The 25,777-nt window shown below is 34.4% G+C and overlaps 1 protein-coding gene across 4 annotated transcripts in view; it reads left to right on the top strand.

Moving 5' to 3' along the window:
* The window catches only part of KLHL28 (kelch like family member 28), a 41,468-nt gene extending 20,727 nt beyond the window's left edge, over window positions 1-20,741 (top strand). For 3 of the 4 annotated variants that reach the window (XM_081548480.1, XM_081548479.1, XM_081548481.1), the window contains 4 exons: window positions 9,031-9,929; window positions 12,302-12,745; window positions 14,781-14,989; window positions 16,119-20,741. In XM_081548480.1, coding sequence (XP_081404606.1) covers window positions 9,031-9,929; window positions 12,302-12,745; window positions 14,781-14,989; window positions 16,119-16,282 — 1,716 coding nt within the window. In that variant the 3' untranslated portion in view covers window positions 16,283-20,741. Of the gene's footprint in view, window positions 1-8,560; window positions 8,908-9,030; window positions 9,930-12,301; window positions 12,746-14,780; window positions 14,990-16,118 lie in introns of all 4 variants that reach the window. The other variant, XM_081548482.1, reaches the window with a different exon arrangement.
* The last annotated feature ends 5,036 nt before the right edge of the window (window positions 20,742-25,777 follow it).

Consider the following 25,777-nt stretch of genomic DNA (forward strand, 5'->3'; position numbering starts at 1 on the left):
ACGTTTATTTAAAAGTCACAGTTTTCCTCACCGATTTTGAAATGCTGCCTTTATCATAAGATAAATTTTCATATGTTAAATTATCTATTTCTGTATTTTCTATTCTTCTCCACTGATTTGTTTCTCCAAACCAAACATTCTGTTTAATCCACAACAGATTTTACAAATGAGGCTGTTCAAGTTTAGAGTAAGCAATTTGCCTAAAGTCTACAGCTACTAAGTAGTCAAATGTTGACTTGTACCCACTCATCTCTCTGGCCCTGAAATTCACACTTTGACTCACTGTTCTTTCCTGTTTTCCATGGTACTTAACCTTTCATCATGCACAAGGTTGTTGATAAGATAAATGAAACTGTGTAAAGCTGGCAAAGGTCAGGTTTTGAAGTTTAGGAATTCTTGCTTCCATGAGCTATTTTTAGCCATTTATGGGTAAATAAGAACCAAGTGTAGTCACAGTTATATTTCATAGTTTTGAAGGAGGTACAGTTACAATTTGCAATAATTTTTAAGTAGTTACACTTGTGCTGGAAATATTTTAACTGATTTTAAAACATTAATGTGCATAAGAATGCTAACACATTCTTAAAACACAAATTGCTGCTCCTTCCTCTCTCTAGTTTCTGAATCCTGAGGTTAGGTGTGTGCTTGGGCTCAAGAATTTTCATTTTAGCAGATCCTAGGTGATACTGATGCTGCTGGTGCAAGGATCATATTTTGGGAACCATTGTTTTAAAGCTTTCTCTTTTTAAATTTCTGTGAATTTCTCTAAAGTCAAATTTCTTGAGCGAGAGAAGTCAAGATTAAAGTGTTAAAAATGATGTGTAACGACAAATCTTCAATGTAATTCAGTTTAAGTTCCTTGTATTTACTTGTTCTTTTAAAAGTTCATAGTTCAAATCATTTTGGTTATAAGAGTATAATCTCTCAAACTTTATTCTCAGTAGTTCTTAAAGGGAGTGGACATTGTGTCATTTGTATCCAGTCCAATGATAGAAATATGTATGAGCGTTCTTTTACAAAGTCATCTTTACCAGTATCCTTCCTTTTAGTGGTTTTTAAAACTTTGATTATTTTTATTATTTTGGAGAGAAAAAAAGAGAAATACTATAAAGGGTATAAGTATGGGGGAACTGCTTCATCATGGTATTCTGGTGACCTTGCATGTATCCACATAGGCAAAAGCTTGGACTGTGGGACTGAAGCTTATCTGAGTCTTGGAACACCTTGTGATTCTCTTGGAACATGAGAGGAAAGTGTTTAAGGAACTGCTACAAGGCAATCTCCCGCCTACCCCTCTGTCTCCCCTGGAAGTCTGCCATGAAGCTGTTTCTCTTTACCTTCCTAGAGTGATGGGGCTTCTCTGGTAGCTCAGATGGTAAAGAATCTTCCTGCAATGCAGGAGAACTGGGTTCAACTCTTGGGTTGGGAAGATCCTCTGGAGAAGGAAACGGCAACCCACTCCAGTATTCTTGCCTGGAGAATTCCATGGACAGAGGCCTGGCGGGCTACAGTCCGTGGGGTTGCAGAGTCAGACACAACTAAGCAACTAACATACACAAGTGTGATGAGGTGTGGGACTTTCATGTCCCCTTTCACATGGTAGAGCTGTGGGATGCAAAACTGCTGCATCCATCCAGCCCCCTTTGTATGCATTGTTCTTTTTGATGTGTGAGGCAGGAATCCAGGGAGCTTAGTCTTTTAGTAATAAACTGTCTAAATATAAAAATGGCTTACTGTATATTTTCTGGGCAGATTAGTCAGGCATTGGCCTTGACCTGTTCGTAATTGTTCATTTGACAGTAAGTCAGCTTTGTTCGTTTTTTGGTGAGCGTGGAAGGGAGTCAGATGGGTTTAGCTGGCAAAAACTGAATATTCCTAAGGAAGATAATAATAAGTAGTACCTAACAGTCATCGGGTACTTAATGGGTACCATTTTGTGTGTGCTTTACAGATGAGGAAACAGACTTTAAGATCACTTTCCTAAGGTCACATTGCTATGAAATAGCACAGACAGTATTGTAACCCAAGAAGCCTGATTTGCAGAGCCCAGTTTCTTAAAATCACACCATCCTGCATATCTGGATATGTGTAATATTTACACAAACGTATGTGTTTTTGTGTTTTGCAGATGTACATATATGTGTTTATTTACAAATCAGTATTGTGTTACACTTTCATATCATGTTAATGGTAATTTGCCAGTCTTCAATTGGGTACACTAAAATTAGTTTAATTTTTGATCTATTACTGAATGATTTCTTCTTACACTAAAAATGGATCTAACCAATAACCCGTTAACTTATTTTGAGAATCAATAATTCTTTAATACTTTATGTAGTCGAAGATGTCAGTGGTAGGAAGTAGATTTCTTACCCAATAGTAATAGATGGTACAATGTAAAAAGCAGAGTATGTCTTAAGCAGACAATGTAAAAAAAAAAAAAAAATCACTAGTAATAGCTTAATAATAAATAAGATAATATTTATCACAAGCTTACTAAATGATAGCCACTATTCTAAGCCCTTCATATGTATAAACTCATTTAATCCTCAAAACAATTCTATATTATTGTCATTGAGTAACTTTCACCCTTTGGTTTTTCACACAGCTTTCAGATTTCCTTTTTTTTTTTCAAAGAACTCCATACCCATAATACATGTCTTGAAGTTCTTCTCTTCATCAGATGTTTTACTTTGCTTAGATCCCTTTTAAAGGATGATACTCCAAATCTGTATTCCAGATATGGTCTGACATTTGCAGAGCCAAGTGCAATGTCTCCTCTCTAGTTCTATGTATTATGGTTCTATCAATGCACATTAAACCTCCATAAGATTAGTGTGCTAAAATGTGCTAAAATTAAAATTCCCTAAACCCTTTAAATATATCCAACAGGTGAGTCTTTTCTCTCTTATTCTATACTTGTATAGTTGTTCTGGAATCCACTATAGAATCTTAACATTTATCCCTCTTAAATTTCTTCTTGTTAGATGTCAGATCTTTGTGAATCCATGTTTTACTGGCTGATGTATTTGTTGTCCTCTGCAGCTTTGTATCATCTGCAGAGCTGAAGGGCCTGCCCCCAATATCTTCATCTTGGCCTTACACCATACCAGCAGAAACCTCCCTCCAGGTAGACCTCATTCCATTAAGTACTATACTGTAGTGTGCTTATCCAACCACATGCTAATTTAGCTAACTGAACTGGCATATTATACTTTTGGTTTTGTTCTCAAAATCGTGAAAGCATTGTAAAATTCCATACAAACATGTAGTTAAAGATCATGTATTTTTCTGGTCTGCAAGTCTTCTAAATACATTAAAAATAAACAACCAAGATTCATCTGTGACATATCTTCTTCTTAGCTCATCCATCCTAGTCTTAGAGATCCCTACATCTTCTTCTCAGTATTCACAAATCAAATCTTTAATAATTTGTTTTATAGTGTTATCTAAAATTAACATTATCCTTTCCAGGATGTTAGTAGAAATTACTGTCTTAGTCTTGTGGCACTGGCAATGATTCAGGGGTCTCATTCAGAGTAGGACATAATTGTTTGGTCTGGGAAAGATATGAAGTTATAAAGTAGCTAGATCTCCTTTTTTTCCTGCTTAATTTATTTTTTAAAAATTTTATTTTGTAGAACAGTTTTAGGTTCACAGCAAAATTAAGGAACATACAGAGGGTTTCCCACTTACACCCTTCACCAGCACGTGCATACCTTCCGCCATTATCCACGTCCCCCACCTTAGTGGTGCATTTGTTTCAATAGATGAACTTATATTGACACATTATCCTCCAAAGTCCATAATTTACCTTAGGGCTCACTCTCAGTGTTGTATATTCTGTAGGTTGGGACAGGTGTATAATGAAACATATCTACCATTATAGTGTTATAGAGAGTAATTTCACTGCCCTAAAGGTCCTGAGTGCTTTGCCTAGTCATCCTCCCTCCCCAAACCCCTAGCAACCATTGATATTTTTACTGTCTTTATAGTTTTACCTTTTCCAGAATATCATATAATTGGAATCTTGCAGTATATAGCATTGTCAGGTTGGCTTCTTTTACTTGATAAGACATTTTCTCTATGTCTTTTCGGAGCTCAACAGCCCATTTCTTTTAGCACTGAATAATATTCCATGGCCTTGGTGTAGCAGAGTTGAATAGTTACCCATTCACCTACTGAAGGGCACCTTGGTTGCTTGCAGGTGTTGGCACTTCAAAATGAAGTTGCTATAAACATCCATGTGCAAGTTTTCATGTGGACGTAAATTTTCAGTTCATCTGGGTAAATACCGAGTAAGGGGAATGCAGGATTGTATGGTAAGAGTATGTTTAGTTTTATAAGAAGCTATCAAAGTGTCTTCCCGAGTCCGTGTACAGTTTTGGATTCCCCCTAGCCGTGAATGAGAGTTCCTTTTGCCCCATGTTGTTCCTCGCATTTGGTGTTCTCAGTGTTCTGGACTTTAACCACTCTAATAGGTGTGTGGTAGTATTTCATTGTTGTCTTAATATGCAATTTCCTGATGACCCATGACATCTTTTCATCTGCTTACTTATCATGTGTATCTTTTCTGGTGAGGTGTCTGTTAAGGTCTTTAATCCATTTCTTAATCAGGTTGTTAATTTTCTTATTGTTTAATTTTAAAAGTTCTTTGTTTAATTGAATCATAGTTCGTTATCAGTTGTGGTTTTTTTCTACAGATATTTTCTCCCAGTGTGTGACTTGTCTTCTCATTCTCTTGACAATAATTTTCCCAAAGTAGAAGTTTTTTGGGTTTTTTGTGTGTAAGTGAATGTATGTGTGTGTGTGTTGTTTTGAATAGGGATGTCCATCTTACCATTCTTTATTGTATGGATTGTGCCTCGGTGTCATATCTAAAAATAATCGTTGCCATACCCAAGGTCATCTAGAATTTACTCTTGTGTTATCTTCTAAGTGTTTTACAGTTTTGCATTTTACATTTAGGTCTGTGATCCATTTTGAGTTAATTTTTCTGAAGGATGTAAGTAAGGTCTGTATGTAGTTTCATTTTTTTATTTGTGGATATCCATTCCACCACGATTTGTTGAAAAGACCTCCACTGTATTGCCTTTCTTGCTTTGTTAAAGATCAGTTAACTGTGTCTATGTGGGTCTATTTCTGGACTCTCTGTCCTGTTCTGTCAGTCTGTCTGCGCTTTCACTGGTGCCATGCTGTCTTGGTTACTATAGCTTTATAATAATGCTTGAAATTGGGTAGTATCAGTCATTTGACTTTATTCTTCTCTTTCAATGTTGAGTTGGCTATTCTAGGTATTTTGTCTCTCTGTGAAAACTTTAGAATCAGTTTGCAACATCCACAAAGTCACTTGCTGGAATTTTGACTGGGATTACATTGAATCTGTAGTGCAAGTCAGGAAGAATTGACATTTGATAATGTTGAGAGTCTTATCCATGAACATGGAATATCTCTCCATTTATTTAGTTCTTTGATTTCTCTTAATTAGAATTTTATACTTTTTCTCATATAGATCTTCTATATATTTTGTTAGATTTATATATAAGCATTTCAATTTTTAGGTGTTAATGTATGTTTTAAATTTCAAATTTTACTTGTTCATTGCTGCTTTATAGAAAAGTGATTGACTTTTGTATATTAACCTTATATCTTGCAAACTTGCTATAATTGCTTACTAGTTCCAGTGTTTGGGGGTTTTTTGTTTTGTTTTGTTTTGGATTTTCTACATAGACAATCATGTCGTCTGCCAACAAAGACAGTTTTGTTTCTTTCTTTCCAATCAATATGCCTTTTATTTCCCTTTCTTGTCTCATTGTATTAACCAGGTGTCCTTTTTCATACCCTTCTCTTATTTTCTGTATCATTCAGTTTCCTGTTTGTTGCTCACTTTTCATTCTGAATAACATCCCCTTGTTAAATCAGACAAATGAGAGTAGAAAGGGATAATGTTTCACAAAACACCATTTTTAATTAATTGCATGTAAAGGAACTGAGTACCTAAATGTTTAGACTTTCAGATGAAATTAATTTTGACTTAGCCTTTTGAAAATTTGAATTGGATAGAAGATGGGAGAGGAGAAAGTTTATAGACAAAATCTGGCAAATGGTAAGAAAATATTTATATAGAGCTGTTGCAATTATATGAGCTTTATTGGAGTGAAAGGTCATTATAGAAAGAATGGAACTAGTGAAAGTGAGGATCATGAGAAGAGAATGAGACAAGTGCTGTATTCATAGCACTTCAGGTTTTGTGGAACTTTAAACTTTATAAAACCATTTTCATGTAACCTTCTGAGTAATATAGGTGTATTCTTGTTGTATGGATGAAAGAATTAATACTTGGATTAAGAAATGTACCAATTCCATATAATAGTATATGACCCAGTTAGGACTAAAACTCATTATCTTGTATTTCCAAGGGCCCTGTTCTTCACTGATACTGTTACATTTCTGTTGCCTCACCATAGTATCCTGTGCTCATAATTCTTACAGTCTGTAGTGTTTTCATGTGCATTATCTAATTTGATCCTCAGAAACCTTGTGAAGTACATATAGTTCAGGTATTATTAACATTGGGCTTCCTAGGTTGTGCTAGTGGTAAAGAAACCTGCGTGCCTTTGCCAGGAGACTTAAGAAATGTGGGTTCAATCTCTGGGTCAGGAAGATCTCCTGGAGAAGAGCATGGCAACCCACTCAGTATTCTTGAGAATCCCACGGACAGAGGAGCCTGGTGGCTTACAGTCCATAGGGTCTCAAAGAGTCGGACATGATTGAAGTGACTTAGCACGCATTCATACATTATTAATATTATGATCTCACTTTGATAAGGAAATTGAAGGTAAGGTAAAGTTAATGATGTGAAGTAGCCAGGACTACTTTCTTAATCCTATTGCTTATTTTCTACGTCTACTCACCTTTCCTGTTCATTGTTTTCTTTTTAGTCTAGATAATTAACTACATTTTTTTCTATTAAATGAAGGCTTAAAAAAGAAGTTAAATAAGTTTAAGAGGTCAGTACTATAGTAGGTAAAAAGAACAGATCCAGGTCTAAACATAATGCCTTCTGGTTGCTGTTTTCTTAAAATATTCTGTTCTGGAATAAAGTACCTACTGGAAAACCAACAAGTTTCTTGAGACTCATCTGTACCCTGATTGAGAATTATTCTGTAACATGTATATAGGATTATATATTTGGAGAGATCAGAAGTGGAGGTTGGTGATATCAGTTATAATGTCATATTAACAAAAATTTTTAACATATATAAAATTCAGATGAAACAAATGTGAAATGATGACATTCTTAGTGAAGATCAAAGTTTTAACATTTGAATATTTTCACTTAAAAATGCCCCAGGAATGAAGTGTTAGATTTGCCCCAGCCTACCAACATTCATATTATTTACTAATGTTCAGAATTTTGTAATTTATTTGACAATACTTTTAAAATAGGAACTAAATCTTCGGCTTTTTTTAAAAATTATTATTATTATCCCTGAAACTTGTGTTTGAAGAGTGAATGAGATAGAAAGAAACTGTTCGTATTGTGTAGATGCCTTATGTTCCTTTCACCTATTCTAAGCAGCTGCTATGAGCCATTCTGAAGTATTGGTGTATTAATTTCTTATGGCTGCTATAACAAATTACCACAGACTCAGTTGCTTAAAATAACTTTATTCTCTTACAGTCACAGAGGGCAAAAGTCTGAAATTAGTAATGCTGGACTGAAATTAAGGTGTTGGCAGGGCTGTGCGCCCTCTGGAGGTTCCAAGGGAGAATGCGTGCCTCACCTCTTCGAGCTTCTGGTGGCTCAGTGTTAATTGATTTGTGACTGCATCCCTCCAATCTCTGCCTCTGTGGTCAGGTTACCTTCTTTTCTTCTGTCTGTGTCAGATCTCCTTCTGCCTTCTTATAAAGTACATGTGATTGTAGTTGGATAATCCAGGATAATGTCACCATCTCAAAATCCTCAGTCATGTTTGCACAGTCTTTTTTTTTTTTTTTTTTTTTGCCATGTAAAGTACCATTCAAAGCTTCCAGGGATTAGGCTGGGGATGTCTTTTGCCAGAGCAGTTATTCAACATACCCCAATTCTTATTGCCTCTCACTTTTTCTTCATCTTTCCTGTCTCATCTTTTCTCTTCTCTTCTGTTTTTATTCTTTTCCACCTTCCAGAAGCACAGGGTGTCAGGTAGATGGAGTGCGTATGATCCATACTTATCAGAAGTTGAGTAGGTATGGTCTAGATCAGTAAGTGAGCCTTATTGCCCTTATAGAATACCAGACTGTGTTCACATTAATTTTTTGCTGTTATCGAATCAGTTGACAGTAGTGGTATCTTCGTTAAATTCAGCATGCTTTTTCAAAATAATTATTGAATCTTTGGGTAAAGTATGTGAGTTAACATGAAAGTTCATTTCAGTTAAAGTATCTGTTGATTAGATTGGCAAGAATTGATATCATTATTGAGAAAAATAGCCAAATAACTACAAGCATTGTTTCAAAATTAATTTCCTTTAAGCAGTTTTTTTTTTTTTTCCTTCACAATTGTGTTTTGTTTCAGGGATAGCTCAGACTTGAATCTAATGAAGGCAAACAGACAAGTTGGCAGAATTCTGATTCAAAAGTCCATGTCAAGAGCCTTTTATGATTTTGGACATGATTTTGGAGCCTCTGTTTCCTAATATCTATAATAAAGGAGTTGAATGATTGTTAACATCCTTTCTATTGATAACTCTAAAAGCCTCTGTCTAGTATGTAGTATATGGAGAAGGAAATGGCAACTCATTCCAGTGTTCCTGCCTGGAGAATCCCAGGGACGGGGGAGCCTTGTGGGCTGCCGTCTATGGGGTCGCACAGAGTCGGACACGACTGAAGCGACTTAGCAGCAGCAGCAGTATGTAGTATAAGGTATTTAAAAACCAACAAACATGCACATAAACAACAAACCTCATTTATTTTGTGCTTCTTGAAAAAGGAATCATTTGTAAGGTTATTTTGAAATAGCTGTTCGTGCCTTTTGTTTTTCTGTAGATGGACCACACATCCCCGACCTACATGCTTGCTAACTTAACCCACTTACATTCTGAACAACTTCTACAAGGCTTGAATCTTCTTCGTCAACATCACGAACTCTGTGACATCATTCTTCGAGTAGGTGATGTTAAAATTCATGCTCACAAAGTGGTACTTGCCAGCATCAGCCCATATTTCAAAGCTATGTTCACTGGAAACCTCTCTGAAAAAGAGAACAGTGAAGTTGAGTTTCAGTGCATTGATGAGACTGCTCTCCAGGCCATTGTGGAATATGCCTATACAGGGACTGTTTTTATTTCGCAAGACACAGTTGAATCTCTCCTTCCAGCAGCAAACCTACTGCAGATAAAACTTGTCCTGAAAGAATGTTGCGCATTTCTTGAAAGCCAACTTGATCCTGGTAATTGTATTGGAATTTCTCGTTTTGCAGAGACGTATGGTTGCCATGACCTTTATTTGGCAGCCACTAAATACATATGCCAGAATTTTGAAGCTGTTTGCCAGACTGAAGAGTTTTTTGAGCTCACTCATGCTGATTTGGATGAAATCGTTTCCAATGACTGTTTGAATGTAGCTACCGAAGAGACTGTTTTTTATGCACTTGAGTCTTGGATCAAGTATGATGTCCAAGAACGCCAGAAGTACTTAGCTCAGCTACTTAACAGTGTGCGGTTACCATTGCTCAGTGTTAAGTTTCTCACTAGATTATATGAAGCAAATCATCTTATTCGTGATGATCGCACTTGTAAACATCTTTTGAATGAAGCTCTGAAGTACCACTTTATGCCTGAACACAGACTGTCTCATCAGACAGTCTTGATGACACGACCTCGCTGTGCTCCCAAAGTACTTTGTGCAGTAGGAGGAAAATCTGGACTGTTTGCCTGTTTGGATAGGTAAATAGAAGGCTTTTAAAGGATGGATGTGACGTGGGTTTGATCCCTGGGTTGGGAAGATCCCCTGGAGGAGGAAATGGCAACCCACTCCAGTATTCTTGCCTAGAAAATCCCATGGACAGAGGAGCCTGGTGGGCTATGGTCCGTAGCGTGGCAAAGAGTCGGACATGACTGAAGCGACTTAGCACAACACACACTAATAGATTTTATACTCTTAAAATTTGCTGATTTTTTATATTTTTAAAATAGTTTGATTTTCCTGTTTACTTTCTTTGCTTCTTTTTGATTTTTTCTCTTCTTAAAACACTTAACCTGTTTGTTTTAATCAGATTGTTGTCCATTCTCTATAACACTCTCAATTAACCCCTCCTCCCTCCCAGTGCACAAATTTTATCCATCCTACTTACTCGTGAACTTTTCTACCATTTTATGCCCTTTTTTTCCTTTGTGAAATCATTTACATCTTTGAGTCAGTTAGGTCAGAGGGGATTTATTATTGCTAGCTATATCAGACGATGCTAAAGAAGAGAGCTAAGAATCTGTGATGAGGGCAGACTGGGACAAGAATGTGTCTGAATGAGTACAATTAATCAGAATAACCACTAAGGAAATAAAAAATAGGATACTAATACAAGTCCTGGAATTTCCATGTAATTTATTTTCTTCATGTAAATATTTTTTAACAGCAGTAGTAAAAAGGTGCTTTCTTTTTGAATAACTTAAATAGGAGTTGTCAGACTTTTTCTGTGAAGAGCCAGCCAAATAGTAGATATTTCAAACTTTGTGGCCGTATGGTCTGTTGTAACTACCTAAGTCTGTCATTGTAGTGCAAGAGTGGCCATAGACAATACATAAACAAATGATATGGCTGGGTTCCAATAAAACTGTATTTACAAAAGTAGCTGGTGGGCTGAATTAGACCCATAGTAATCACGATTTAGAGCATTCCGCTGGTAACTTTAGTCTGTTTGTTTTTTATTTTATATTGGATATAGTTGATTAACAGTGTTGTGTTATACAGATAACTTTTGTACATTGATAATATAGCTGGATGTTACCTTTGCTTTTCTCTTAACTGAGATTGCTTTATGAAAACATTTATGTTTAATATATTTCTTTAATATTTAATATTCTAAAATATTTCCAGACATTTAGTAGAAAGAGTTTCCTCCAATAAGAGGAGACTGTTGCATTTTTTAATCAAAATCAATTGGTGTGTTCTTTATCTTTTAAAAAGTCTCAGTGTACATTTTAATTGTGGTTTAAAACTGGTATTGTTGAGGTTGGGCTAACAATACCTTTAAAGTTCCCTTGTGCCCCTCCTTGATACCATCTCCTTCTCTCCCCCAGAAGTAACCACTATTCTGAATTTTTAATGGATTATTCCTTTGCATTTCGTTGTAATTTTGTCACATATGTGCCCCAATATATAGTTAGGTTTTGTAAATTTTTATATATAAATGCAATAATGCCATATATATTCTTCAAGGATGTGTTTTCTCATTGAACAGAAAGTTTATAAAATTGATATTGCATGAGGAAATAGTTCATTTAGTTTCATTGGCATATGATATTATAGTAGATGGACATAATATAACATTTTCTTTCTACAATGAACATGATAACTATAAAAATTAGTTGAAATGTTCCACATACATAGAAAAGTTCACAGATCCCAAGTATATAGCTCAATGAGTTATCAACAAGTAAACATTACAAACCATTTCAAGAAAAGAATATGAACAACACTCAGAAGCCACCCTTAAGGTCCCTCCCTGTCCTCTCTGAAGGTAACTGCTATCCTCATTTCTAATCTAGAGATTAGAAATGTTTTTGAATTTGATGGAAATGAAACTGTATTACAGAATCAATTTGGCTTGTTTCCCTGAACATTATATGTGTGAAATTCATTGCTGTTGCATGTAGTTGTAGTTCATTCGTTTTCATTGCTATATAGTATTTTCTTATAAGATATGCACAGTTTACTTATCCACTTTATAACTGATGAAAAATTTGGATTATTTCTGGTTTTTGATTATTGAAAATAATGCCACTGTGAACATCATTGTACATATATATATATATGTGCATTTTCTCTTGCATGCATATCTAGGAATGGAATTGCTTAGTCATAGGGTGGACGCGTCACATTTATCCATTCTCCTTTTGATAGATGATTGTGTTGTGCTGCTATAAACATTTCTCTATTTGTGTCCTTTTGCAAAACTATCTGTCTAGGCATTCCATAGACTAGATACACAAGAATGCTCAATAGCTGTATCAGAGCATATGTGTATCTTCTATTTTGCTAGATATTGCTTATGGGCCCTTTTGATGTTTTAAATTTTAATGTTTGTCTGCTTGTTCTTTAGTGTGGAGATGTACTTTCCTCAGAATGACTCTTGGATTGGTTTGGCACCCCTAAACATTCCTCGCTATGAATTTGGAATATGCGTTTTAGACCAAAAAGTGTATGTTATAGGTGGTATTGAAACTAACGTGCGTCCTGGCATCACTATTAGAAAACATGAAAATTCAGTAGAATGCTGGAATCCTGATACAAACACCTGGACTTCTCTCGAGAGAATGAATGAGAGTCGAAGTACCCTTGGAGTAGTGGTACTTGCAGGAGAACTTTACGCTTTAGGTGGTTATGATGGACAGTCTTACTTGCAATCTGTAGAGAAGTATATTCCCAAAGTAAGAAAATGGCAACCTGTGGCACCCATGACTACGACAAGAAGTTGTTTTGCCGCAGCGGTGTTGGATGGAATGATATATGCCATTGGAGGGTATGGTCCTGCCCACATGAACAGGTATTTAACTTAATCAAGTTGCATATGCTTGTGGATTTTTTAAAGTATCATTAACAGTGATTTCTGAATTTTAAATGATTTGTGCATATAAAGGAACTTCTCTGATTTTAAAATAATGCTAATAGGTATTTGGGAAACTTAGTCTGCTCCACGTGCGAGTATGTCTGTAATTGATCTACATGGAGCTTTAATACACACCTAAAATTCAGTTCCCACTTTTTAAATTTTACATTCATTCATTCAGTATAAATGGACTGGATTTTAAAATTCATGAATCTGAAAATATGGTGAAGTTAGATCACTTTAGATTTGGGATAGTGTGTGTGTGTGTGAGTGAAACATCTGTTATTGCACTGCTTATTAATAGAATAAAAAAGTGAAAAAATGTCATTTCTATACACTTTTAAGGTATTATAATGCATCATAAGCTTTAAACCTTATTTAAATATGCCTTTCTGGATTCTTATTCTGTAATCATGCGTGTATCATTTTGTATCTGAGCTGTGCTCGAGTTTAAATGTGAAATTTCTGTGTTTTGTAGTATTCTTTTAATAAAGGAGAAATAGATATGAGAAAAAAAGTATAAAGTGACTGCTTATATGGAAAGTTAATTCTGAACCTTTGTTGAAAGTTGAAGTTCTAAAAATACCATCTCTAATAGTATTTTTTTCCCACAAAATTTTTAATTCTGCTTAAAAATTCACCAGGAATCTAATAGTATTTTATCTGTAATAGTGGTACGTATTTTACTTATTGTAAGCATTTTAATGAAAGAGTGTGTGGTGGTTTGTTAACAGACTGAGAAAGTAGTTACACAATAGTATTTCATCTATAAATTTTTATTTCTGTGCAGACTAAATTTTTCCTCCTTTTTGTTGCTCCTTTAGTTGAAGGAAAAGTATTTGGAGCCCTGACATGCATTTGTGTTTGAAAAGCTGCTAGCAGAAATTTGTAAGATAAAAGATTAAGTACTTTAATGTTGAGATAATGCTGTTGAAATTTAAGTTCTTGTTACAGTTTTATCACTAAACTCTTCTTGTTTGGTGATTTTGCTCTTCCTCTTTTTATCCTGGTTTACTTTCAGAAATAGTTATAGTTTATAGTCTTCTAGTCTAGCCTACAGTCTAGTTCCTATTCTGAACTCCAGACTGACTCTCAAATGCTTCAGGCTTTCTTGAGAAGTTAGGCTAGAACCAGAACAGGCTCAGCCCACTTACCTTTTTACCCCTTCAGGACAAAGCATAGGTTTAGAGGCCTTCTGGGATTTTCCAGGGAAACTTTTTTGGAAATTCTGATTTGATTTGAATTTCCTAATCCAGTTTGGAAATGCCAAGAATTCTGTGGAATACACACTTGATCTAAATCCTGAATGACTTGATCTGAATCCTGAATGGATTCTCCTGAATGACTCAGATTATTATGATCAGCCAGTTTGTGTTTGGAAACCTGTAGTGTTTATTCTGCAGTAAGTCACCATGAATTCACCTATAAGAAAAAATCCTCTTTCCTCCTCACCATCTTTCCTTTTCCTTAGTTGTGTGGAAGATCCTTAGTATCTTTGGGAAGCATCTGTGTTCAGTATGTGATTTTCAAAGTCCTTTCACGTGCATACTCGTTGGACTTTATTCTTACATGAATCCTTGATGCTGTATTATCCCCATGTTTGCAGATGAGAGGAAATGACTTCTCTAGGATTACACAAATCCAAAGTAGTAGGGCTAGGGTTTATTCAGTTCTGGGTATGCATTATTAGTAGTTGAATCCAAATTTTCTGACTTCAAATGCTCTATGCCCTTCATACACCTTACTGTTTGTACAATATAATGAAGTAGGATATGGCTATTATTGCACCAGTCTACAAGGTAAGCTTTTATCCTGAATTTTATCAGCAAAATATAAATATTTGGAACAAACTGCTCTTGTTTTATGTCTGTCCATTTGCACTTTCAAAACTCTGGTGGGTCTCAGTTGCTTTAGGAGGAAGAGTGACACAAAGAATATGTGAATTAATTCTTTCTTTTGTGAATGTTTGCAGTGTGGAGCGTTATGATCCAAGTAAAGACTCCTGGGAGATGGTTGCATCTATGGCAGATAAAAGGATTCACTTTGGTGTGGGTGTCATGCTAGGCTTTATTTTTGTGGTGGGTGGACATAATGGTGTTTCGCATTTGTCAAGCATTGAAAGATACGATCCTCATCAAAATCAGTGGACTGTGTGCAGACCAATGAAAGAACCCAGAACAGGTAATAATAATGTCCCAATATCTAAACATATAGGACAGTATGTTTTTATAGTGATATTCTTAAAATAGTAGTTTATTGGGATATAACAGTAAATGACTTGTCCAGAAAAAACCTTTTTTTATGATGAACTTGACAGACAACTTGATTAGACAAAACTATATAGATTTCTTTACTGTGATTTTAATATGCCAGTGCACATGCTGTTATTTTTTTAAACTTGTAGAATACATTTTGAGAAATACTGATAACAGAAAGTATCTTATAGGAGCTCTTTTTGTCCATGTAACAAATGTCATTGTTTTACGTGTTATACACACACACACATGATCTTTGGATTTTTTTTTTTTTTTTACTGTACATCAGTAGTCTGCCTGTTCACTTTCAAATGTTCTCTCTTCCTCAAAAGATACAGTTGATCTGGAAAGGATTGGACTTCAGGTTTCATAAAGATAAAACAAATACTTCTTTGAGGAAAAGAAGAAATTATCCTTGAACCCAAACTCAAATCACATGATTTTAAGAGGAATATTTTACTGGTGGAAATGCTTTAGGAGTATCCCTTGCATTTATGATTAAAGAAACTCCTGAAAAATAAACCATACAAAGGAAATTGAAAAGAGAAAATGGGATGCACTGTTTTAATCATCTACTGTAATTAGTTTCTGTGGTACCACTGAGTGAGAAAGCCCTAAAACAATGAAAATATAAAATAATTGAGTAGCCTTGTTCTTTTTAGAACTGTCTATAAAGTAGAATTTATAAAGCATAAATTATATAGCTTAATATGATTAAAATGTCAATATATTTGAAAACAAGTAAATGATTTTTTTAAATATAAATTTAAATTGAGAAGAAAGCATATGGAAAGATACGTATTACATTCTTAATATTTAACTATGCTGGAGAGGGAGAGTAGGATTGGGGAGGAGAGATGAAGGAATACTTCAGCTGTTTTATAGTAAGGGATTTTTTTCTGGTAAGCACATATTGCTCTGTTGCTTGTAAAATGAATAATAGATTGTTGAAATGTATCTTAAGAAAACATTTAAAAACAAATTTACTTTTAGTGTGAAGTCGGCTTCATGGTTAACATATTTTTCCTCCTATTTTTTTTACCTACCTTTCCTAGGAGTTGGTGCTGCAGTAATTGATAACTACCTTTATGTAGTTGGTGGTCACTCAGGGTCTTCCTATCTGAATACCGTGCAGAAATATGACCCTATTTCAGATACGTGGCTGGATTCAGCTGGCATGATATACTGTCGCTGCAATTTTGGACTAACTGCACTTTAACTGGTGTGGACTTGTGGAAATAGTGTAGTGATGAACCTTGTGCCGCATGAGAGGATGCCCAGTTTTCTGAAGCCCCAAAGCTACACTGCTTTCTTTTTAACTTAAAATGGCATGAAGACTCAAAGTTTCGTTGGGTACTTTGAACTGACAAGTAGCTTCGATTGCTCTTGATTACATAGTGAATCAGTAATCAAAAAAAAACCACAAAAAACAAAGATCTTGCCAACTGAATTGTGCACTTTTTTTTTTCTAATACTAGGGTAGAATAGTTTTATGTTCATAAGTGTACATGTGGAAAAAACCTTGCTGCTTTTTTAAAAAATTTAGCTTTCTTCCTTCTCCTTGTTGTGCACCATGATGAGAGATGCTTAGATGCTGGAGTATACGGAGTGACTAGACAGTGCTGATACTGTCTGTTGGATATAAATTCAGAGGCTTCACATTTTAAACAAACAAAGGGCTGCTCCCCCCCCCCATACTTTTAAGGGTTGTAAATTACATACCATAGTGAATCACCTGGATTTTCTTCCTGCTAAATGGCTTTAGGGCTGGGGATATAATAAGTTTGCAAGATAAATGCATTTACTATCATGATTTGGAGTCCTGTTTTAAGCAATCAGATATTTACTGTGTATGCTTTTTTTATATGGGCAGGTTAATGCTGGATGAATTTAGTTACCCATCTATGCTATGCTAAGCATGGATAGAAAGAGTTAAGCATATCAGTTTCAATTTTTTTTTTTATAGCAGTACGGCAAGCTTCCCAGTGTTGATGTAAATATTTGACAAATGTTGCCACCCTTAGTGCACATTGAGTTTTTTCAGGTAACCTTACAATAATTTTAGTTTTTTAAGACTTTTGTTTGCTTTTTCAAAGTGTTCAGATATAAAAATGGTGCTAACAGTAGGATCTATTACAAGGCTGTGACAATGTTCTTTTGGATGTTAAATATGAAATATGCATGACATGTTTTTATAGTATTTTTCATTTTAGCTTGGTTCATTTGTGCTTATTAAAAATGTTGGTGATTATACTAATATTTACATCCAAAAATTATTTAAGCAGCCTATGTTATGCTTTGCTTTTCATGGTTCCTGAATAGTGATTTAAAGAAGGATTTACTTTGTCTTTTTTCTTGTGCTGGATGTCATGTGCCCTTCTTAAAAACAGAAATATATGCATTAAATATAAAGCACTAGGCAGTTAAGCATTACCTTGTACATTTCTTATGTAACTGAATATTTTAAAGTTATTGAGGAAAACTGGAACTCGATGTTTACTTGAGTAATGGTTCTAATTAGTTCTCCTTTGACTAAAGAAATGATCTTTTAAAGTAAAATTGCTATAAACTAAGTGACAGCTTATTTAAAAGAACTGGCTAATTCATTTTGTTTTGCATGTTTTAGTAAATGTCTGTTAATCTTGAATACATTACTTTGCATTAGAGTGTTGGTACTTGTATTTTTGGTACTGTAGTAATTTTGTTTTCCTTTCCTTATTTTTTTCTTTCTTTCTTTTTTAAGACTGCCCACTGTCTCTTTCATAGTCTCTATAAAACTAATATATATTTGCCTCCAAAAAAAAATTCATACTATATTCTTAAGTGCCATAATGTTCTGAACTATTGTTAAGAAGCCATTTATAATTATAAAACATAGGTTCATTTTTAGCATATGTGTTATTCCTTGAAAACTACTTATAGCCAGGAAGTTTTCTGTTTCCCTTGTTCTTCCATAAATTGCCAGTTGTAGATTTAAATATATACTACAAAACTATGTGAACTCATCTTTAATCGTATAGGTAGTTTCATGCTTTATAAATATTTGCACAGATTATAAAACCTTGCAAGTGAATTTTAGTCTCTTTCTAATTAAGAACTCAATAAGAGCTACTAATAAAATTGACAGGCTGAATATTTTCTATGTTGCTTGTTTGAATAACTTAATGATATATAGCAATAACTTTTTAATTGATTTGAATAAATCTGTTGAATAGAAACAAGGTGCACTATTGTGACTGGCCTAGATTTTATTTAAAGAAAGCAGTTTAAAGCAATTTAAAATAGATTCCATCACATACGTAATTTTAAATCCCCAACTCAACTTTCTTTCTGTTTATATCAATCAAAAAGAATTTTTTTTGATAATATTAAAAATCTTAATCAATTGTTAAATACATCCTATTACATGTTTTTAATTCCCTCTCCCCAGAAGATAAGGGAATTTGAAAGACTAGAAATTTATTTTAATTGTTAACAGATCTATACTATACAGCTTATTTTCACAATGTTTTCTGCACATATCATCCCCACTGTCATGTTAGTATAAAATATATAATCATTTGGTAAATTAGACCAAAGGCATAAGTTGATCATTGTTTTGGAACAATCTAAATTTCATCTCAGTGAAGACTAAATATGAAACATCTTGGGCAATAGTACGAGCCATATCCTAGAGAACCAATTATGAAAACCTGGGAAAGGAAGAGAAAAAACCCCCAAATTTAGAAATATTTATGTTAGGCTTCCTAAACCTACTTTACTGTACATAACAACCAGAGGTATCATGACCTGACAACTGATAACCTTACAATAGAGCCTTTTCGTTCACACTTGTGAGAAGTTTCATCATGAATGCTCACTGACAAATTGTGAATTTAAAGCCACATTTCTTATGTTAAAAAGGATCAGAATGTTTTAATATAAATTCCCAGGACTGAAGATTTTAGAAATAATTTTGTACACTCAAGGAAAGGAGAAAGCTATTTAGGATTGCCTAAACTATTTTGTAAAAAAGTACAGTGGGAAATAGAAATTAATCTAATCAGCTAGAAGACAATTGCCCTCTGTAATTATGATAAGACTTAATCTGTTAGGAAGTTTTTAGCCATTTAATATTTGTTGACTATAGTAATAGAACTCAAGTGATTAATGTAGTCCAAAGGATAGTTTAGTTATGTAATTTCCACATGTTATTGCTAATACTGTTTTAAACATGAATGAATATTACATTATAGGATGTACTATCAAGTAATAGAATGGCATTAGGTTTTGAAAAATTATTTTGGTAACTTGACGAATATGGAGGGTCTACTATACATACAAGATACTGTGCTAGATGCTATGGGAGCTAGGAATATAAAGCAAATAGAGTCTTCATTCAAAGAGTAGAATATAGTGAGGGAGACTTACACCCAAATAACTGTAATGGTAACGTGTGAATCTAATTCCTTATTTCCAACATCATGAGAAGTGATCAGAGATCCAATTTATGTATAAACATTTGTGTCTTCTAGTGTCCAATTAGGTTTTATTGACATTACATAAAATAGAATTATTTAAAAGACTAATATTTATATAACTCCAACTTTCCTAAAATTGGATAATATATTTTCTAGTAGAAATACAGAATTATAGAAAATTTTAAAAATATTTATTATGCTTTCAAGGCTCTGGCTGACTTTGAAGGAAAAATATGTAAATATAATGCTGTTTGTTTTCAGTTTTGGTGTTGGATTTCTGGTATCGTCACCTAAGTGCTCATTTTCAATAAAATCAGATTCTACAATAAATACACTGCTTCAAGTTCAATAAACTTGTGATAACCTCTATAACCTCTGTAGTTTGAAAGTTAAGAACTTACAAAGATGTCACTTGTCAAGTTAACATCCAGTTCTACTTCTTAACCTTTTTTTCTTTGTACAACAGCACTTTAGTTAGACATGATTTAATTAGATACAGTTATTCTGTGGCTGCATATATATTAGATTTCACTTACAATGTGTTGATTCAGTCAGTGTTGATATACGTTTGAAATGAGTGAGGAATACAGTAAGTTTTGAATACTATAGGTTTACAAGTTTTCTTACTGGTGTGAATATGGAGTCAAAAATCCAGTTTACATCTCTGCAGAGAGAAAAATTGTTATCCATATGTCTTTTTATCGTATACATATTTAACTAGAGATAATTTATTGTTAATTTTGTCAAATTATCATGTCTAAGTCCCGTTTATTTTAAAATACTAAGCAAAAAGTTCCAAGTTTGCCTTAAAAACAAGTGAAATTAAAGAACTGGATGATAATGCCTATATTTTTGCCTTATGAATTGTGCTGTATCATAAACCAGAGATGGTTTTGATTTTAACAGGATTATGAAATTTTGTAAATGTAGAGTACTAATATTTGTACTCTCTTGCAAAGAATGTGATCTAGTTGTGGATTATGTCAGTGTTTAAGTGTTTTTGTATATGCATTTTACCTCTGAATATGTATCTTTTTAGCATCAGGGTTTTATTTTATTTTTGTTTACATAGTAAAGTGGCATTTAACTTGTTGAAGGTTGTATCCTTTTGTCTTTTATTTTTAAAGTTCTTTGTGTGTACTATTGTGGTTATGCTCTGTATTGACTATGGTTAAATTTCATTTAATGTGAAATATTTAAAATAAATATGAAAAACAAGACTGTGTGTGTGTGTGTCCATTGTTGTGAATTGACCCAAGCTAACTGGGTCATGCTCAACTTAGGTTCTTTTCAGTAGATAGTGACCACAAAAATTGGAGTTGAATGTGGGATTACATCCTTGTTAGCAGGTTATAATGAAAACATGTCTTGAACTAAATTCTACTACATATTTAGACTCTTTAGATTAACAAAGCAGGATTAACAAATGGATTCTGATAAGCTTTGCATACAAGAGCTGGAAATATCTTTAGACACTCCACATATCTTAAAACTTTAATTTCCCCAGTAAATATCTCTGACATTTAAAATACTAATTAGCAAAAGATTGGATACAGATCAAATTATGGGTAAGAGATGTATTTGTATCTGCCTTGAGCATGAGTTTCCTGGTTAGAAGGCCAGCTAACCATCCCTCAACTGCAGTCTTAATGAGGGCAACTCCTAGAGTTGAAGTAGAAACAGATACATACTGAAGTATTTAAAGTATTATAGATGATATATATAAAATCTCATTTGGGGGAGACATTAAAATACTGGATTTAAGATTTCTAGACTGGATGCTTTTGAAATTCTGCTTTTTAATTCTAGTGAATGTGAAAAGTGAAGTTGCTCAGTCGTGTCCGACTCTTTGGGACCCCATGGACTGTAGCCCACCAGGCTCCTCCATCCATGGAATTTTTCAGGCAAGAGTGCTGGAGTGGGTTGCCATTTCCTTCTCCAGGGGATCTTCTGACCCAGGGATTGAACCCGCGTCTCCCGCATTGTAGGCAGATGCTTTTACCATCTGAGCCACCAGGGGAACCCAAAATTCTAAGACATGCACAAATAGCTTTCATGTTACCCAGAAAATCTGTCAGCAATTATTAGAGCTTAGTATGTTTAAGACATAATGAAAGGTGTAAAGGGGTAGCAAGCCATATCCTACAATCTGCTTAAGGAATGAAGAAGACACCTCATTCGTTTTTTTGGTTTTTGTTGTTTCAGGAAGGGAGACTAGAATGCCACTCTGGCAGAGCCCTAGCAGTACCTCTCATGTTCTTTCTAAAATTGCTAGATGCTTCTTTTGTTTGAGGCCAGTGCGGTAATGGGAGTGAAAGTTTCAACTCAGTTTGGATGAGTGGATTGTAGGAGTCAGCAGTAGACTCATCATGGGATACAAAAAACTGTTTCAAGAGTCCAAACTATTAAGGCCAGAAGTAAAATTGAGTTCTGTGTTAAGATAGGCTTAGAACAGTTCAGATGGTTTTGGTATGTCTTCTCCCCGCCCCTTTTTAATAGAAATGGAATCTTCCTGTACCCATCACCCAGCTTCAACAATTAAGCACATTTTGTTAATCCTACTTTTCCTCATTTTTTCACCCAACTTTTTTTTTTTTTGGCTGAAATACTTTAAAGAGAATCCCAAACATGCAATATAATATAACTGGTAAATCATTGAGGCTGCATCTCGAAGTGATAAACACACTCAAAAATTTCATTCTATGAGCTCCACTGATATAATCACTTTAAACATTGAATATTTTTATAATATTTAGTATTTGTTGTTTAGTTGCTAAGTTGTGTCTGACTGTTTTTGTGACCTCATGGACTGTAACCCACCAGGCTTCTCTGTCTGTGAGATTTCCCAGGCAAGAATACCGGAGTGGGTTGCTATTTCCTTCTCCAGGAGATCTTCCAGACCCAGGGACTGAATCTGCTTCTCTCCAATAGCAGGCCGATTCTTTACCACTGAGCCACCTGGAAAGCCCAATATTTAGTATGGTCTGTATTAAAATTTCCCTTACTGTCTCAGAATTTGTTTTTCTGTTACTTGGTTGAGTCAGGATCTAAATAAGGTTTATACATTGCATTTGACAGTTAACACCCCTAAGTTATGTTTAATCTCTGCCTACCAGTCACTGCCCTCCTCCCCCTTTTCATGTCATTTACTTGTTAATAAATGAAATGGTTCATCTAGTAGATTGTCCCATGTTCTAGATTTGACTGATGGCTTTTTGTGTGTTTTGTTTAACTTATGTCCTATTCTGCAAATGTTCTATATTAACTAATGGCTGTGGACTCTAGATTTAGATTTTTTTGGGGGGGGGGCAAGCATACTTGATGCTGCATATACTTCTGATTGTATCTGAGGCATGTTATATTTGGTTACACCACTTCAAGAGATGCTAAGATTAATCACAGTTTGGGTTCAGTTGTCAACCTGTTGCCTTCATTATCAAGTTCTCCATCAAACTCTCAATTGCTGGTTTTAGCAGCTGTTAGTGAGTACTACTGGATCCATCATCATATTGGGTGGTAAAATGGTAGTTTTCTCTCTCTGCCATTCCTTTTGCATTTATTAGCTGGAATTCTATAAAAGAAGGCTCTTCCTCCTCACTTAGTTGAGTACCTTGAGATAAGGTCTGTACAGGAAAAGCTGGGGGAAATATTTGATTCATTCCTTTCTCAATATTTAAAATAATGAATTGGTGCTCTACAAAACTCCAAAGGTGATCAAGTATCAGACTCATGATATATTTTTATGTTTGTTTGTATGTGTTTCAGTCAACACATCTTAAGCCTGTGGATACCTCCAAGAAGTTCCATTGAAAGCCTCCTTGCTTTTATAGAATTATTTTCATATAATTTAGAATAATTACAAAGAAGTTGTAAGGATAATACAGAAATTACTATATAACTTTTTCAAAGTACACCAGTTTTTGGCATTTTGCCACTTGTTTTATTGACCTTTCATTTTTTTCAAGCCATTTGTAATGTTGCATACAGTATATCTTTTTATACCTTAATACTTAAACACATATATCCCAAGAATAAGGCTACTCATTCTCTTATGTAACCACAGTTCAGGTGTCAAAATTGTGTTTTGGCTTTTCCTTTACATTTTCTTCCTCAGAACTAGAATCAGCCATTCCTCCAAGGGACCCTGTCACCTTTTGCTGGGAAATGGTATATAGAGATACCAATGTTTTCTAGTGATAGAATTTCTGCTACTGAGTTGTCATTGCTTGTAGGCTATACAATAAGCAGAATCAGGAAATGCCTCCTTTAAAATTTTACTTTTATTTTACTTAAATTTTTGCATTTTAATGACTTTTTCTTAGCCTGAAAATCTTAGTTTCTATCAACATTAACATATTTTATTTTACAACATACTTACAATGGTTTCAAAATAACAATACTGATATAAACAATAAAACCAATAAGTACTGTTGAGTCCTTTGTGATTTTTTTTTTGTCCTTAGAATGTATTTCACAAGTATCAACAATAAAAATATTGGTTTTAGAGTGAAATGAAGAAATATTTGGTTAAAACATTGATGTTCTGTGAGGCTATTTTAATGGAAGTTTTAATTTTTAGGAATATACTTTTAAATTTCATTTTTAAATTATATGGAATATTTACTTGACTGCAAAGTTGAAACTATGTGAAAAGATACATTCACATAAGTTTTGTCTGTATTTCCATTTCTTTCGCTCTGTTCATTTTTATTTTATTTTTTGGCCGTGCTAAGAGGCATGTGGGATCTTAGTTCCCTGACCAGGGATCAAACTTGGGACCCCTGCAGTGAAAGCTTGGAGTCTTAACCACTGGACCACAAGAGAAGTCCTCACTCTGTTCATAGGTAATCACTTTTATCAGGTGCTGGTTCCTTTATTTCATTTTGAAAAAATCCTTCCCCATTTCCTTAGCAAAAAAGCATACTGTAAAAACACCATTTTTCAACTTAAAATATTCTGGAGATTAGTTCATATCAATATATGAAGATGATTCCTAATCTTTTTTACAATTGCATAGCATGTTACTGTTTTTAAGAATTTTAACTAGTCTCATGCTGATGGACATTTGGGTTATTTTCAGACTTTTACAAATAATGCCACATTGAATACCTTTGTGCATTTGTCATTTTGTGTTTTGAACACAGATTTTTACATGTGGAATTACTGGGCTAAAGTATAGATGATATGAAATTTTGCTAGCTCTTGCCTGTTTCAGTTCAGGCTTCCATAAATAAAATGCCATGGATTCAGAAATTTGCTTCTCAAAGTTCTAGAGGATGGAAGTCCAAGGCCAGGGTGCCAGCATGGTTGGGTTCTGGTGAGAACCTCTTCAGGGTTGCCGCCTGCCAACTTCTCATATCCTCACATGAAAGAGAGCAGAGATGGGTAGTAAGTTTCCTCATGACTTTTATAAGGAACTAATCCCATTCATGAGGGCTCCATCTTCATGATCTCATCTAGTCATGATCACCTCCCAAAGGCCTCACTTAATACCAACACAGGGGTTGGGGGGGGGTTCAGGATTTAAATGTTGAAGAGACACAAACTTTCAGTCCATAAAATTGCCCAATTCTCCTAAGGCATGGTACCACTTTGCATTCCCATCAGTAATAAACAAGAGTATCTTATGGGCTGTTTTTATTAGTTCACCTGCTAGGGTCTTATTAAAAGGTAACATGGCCTCAAGTTTCTTTTGACTCAAATTATGTCTAACACTATAAGACATGAAAACTTCTTATTTTTAATGTACATGAAAAACACCTTAAATCCCTTATTGAGTAAGGCAAGATTGAAATAAGGATGAGCCAGTCACTTTTGTCGTCCTGATCAGGAAGTATTGGAAAGGATATTCTTGTGTGTGCCCTGAAGACACACACAATTTAATAAAGTAGGTGTTCGCCAATAAATAGAGAAGTATGTCTCAAAAAGTTTTATAGTCAGATGGCAGATAAACTATTTTTGACAGTATCTGGTGGATAAACTATTTTGAGCAGAAACAAGATGTGATATTTCATTATTATTTAGTGTCTAGGAAAATTTAAGCTATTCATTTTCCTCCAACATTTTTACTTTTGCTTTGTTTTTGCATTTCAAACTAATTCATGAATTTAACTTTCCCCCCCCACTAGTTTGATATTATAGTTTGTTCTATGAGATTACTGGCCAAGGAAATACCAGCAATGGTTTTCAGTCAACAAACTTGAAATATTGACACAGAATTTAGTTCATCTGCAGCAGCACTACTTACCTACAAA

Source organism: Giraffa tippelskirchi, chromosome 12 (genome assembly GCF_054371585.1).
Source record: "Giraffa tippelskirchi isolate mGirTip1 chromosome 12, T2T-mGirTip1v1.2.pri, whole genome shotgun sequence".
Classification (NCBI taxonomy): Eukaryota; Metazoa; Chordata; class Mammalia; order Artiodactyla; family Giraffidae; genus Giraffa; species Giraffa tippelskirchi.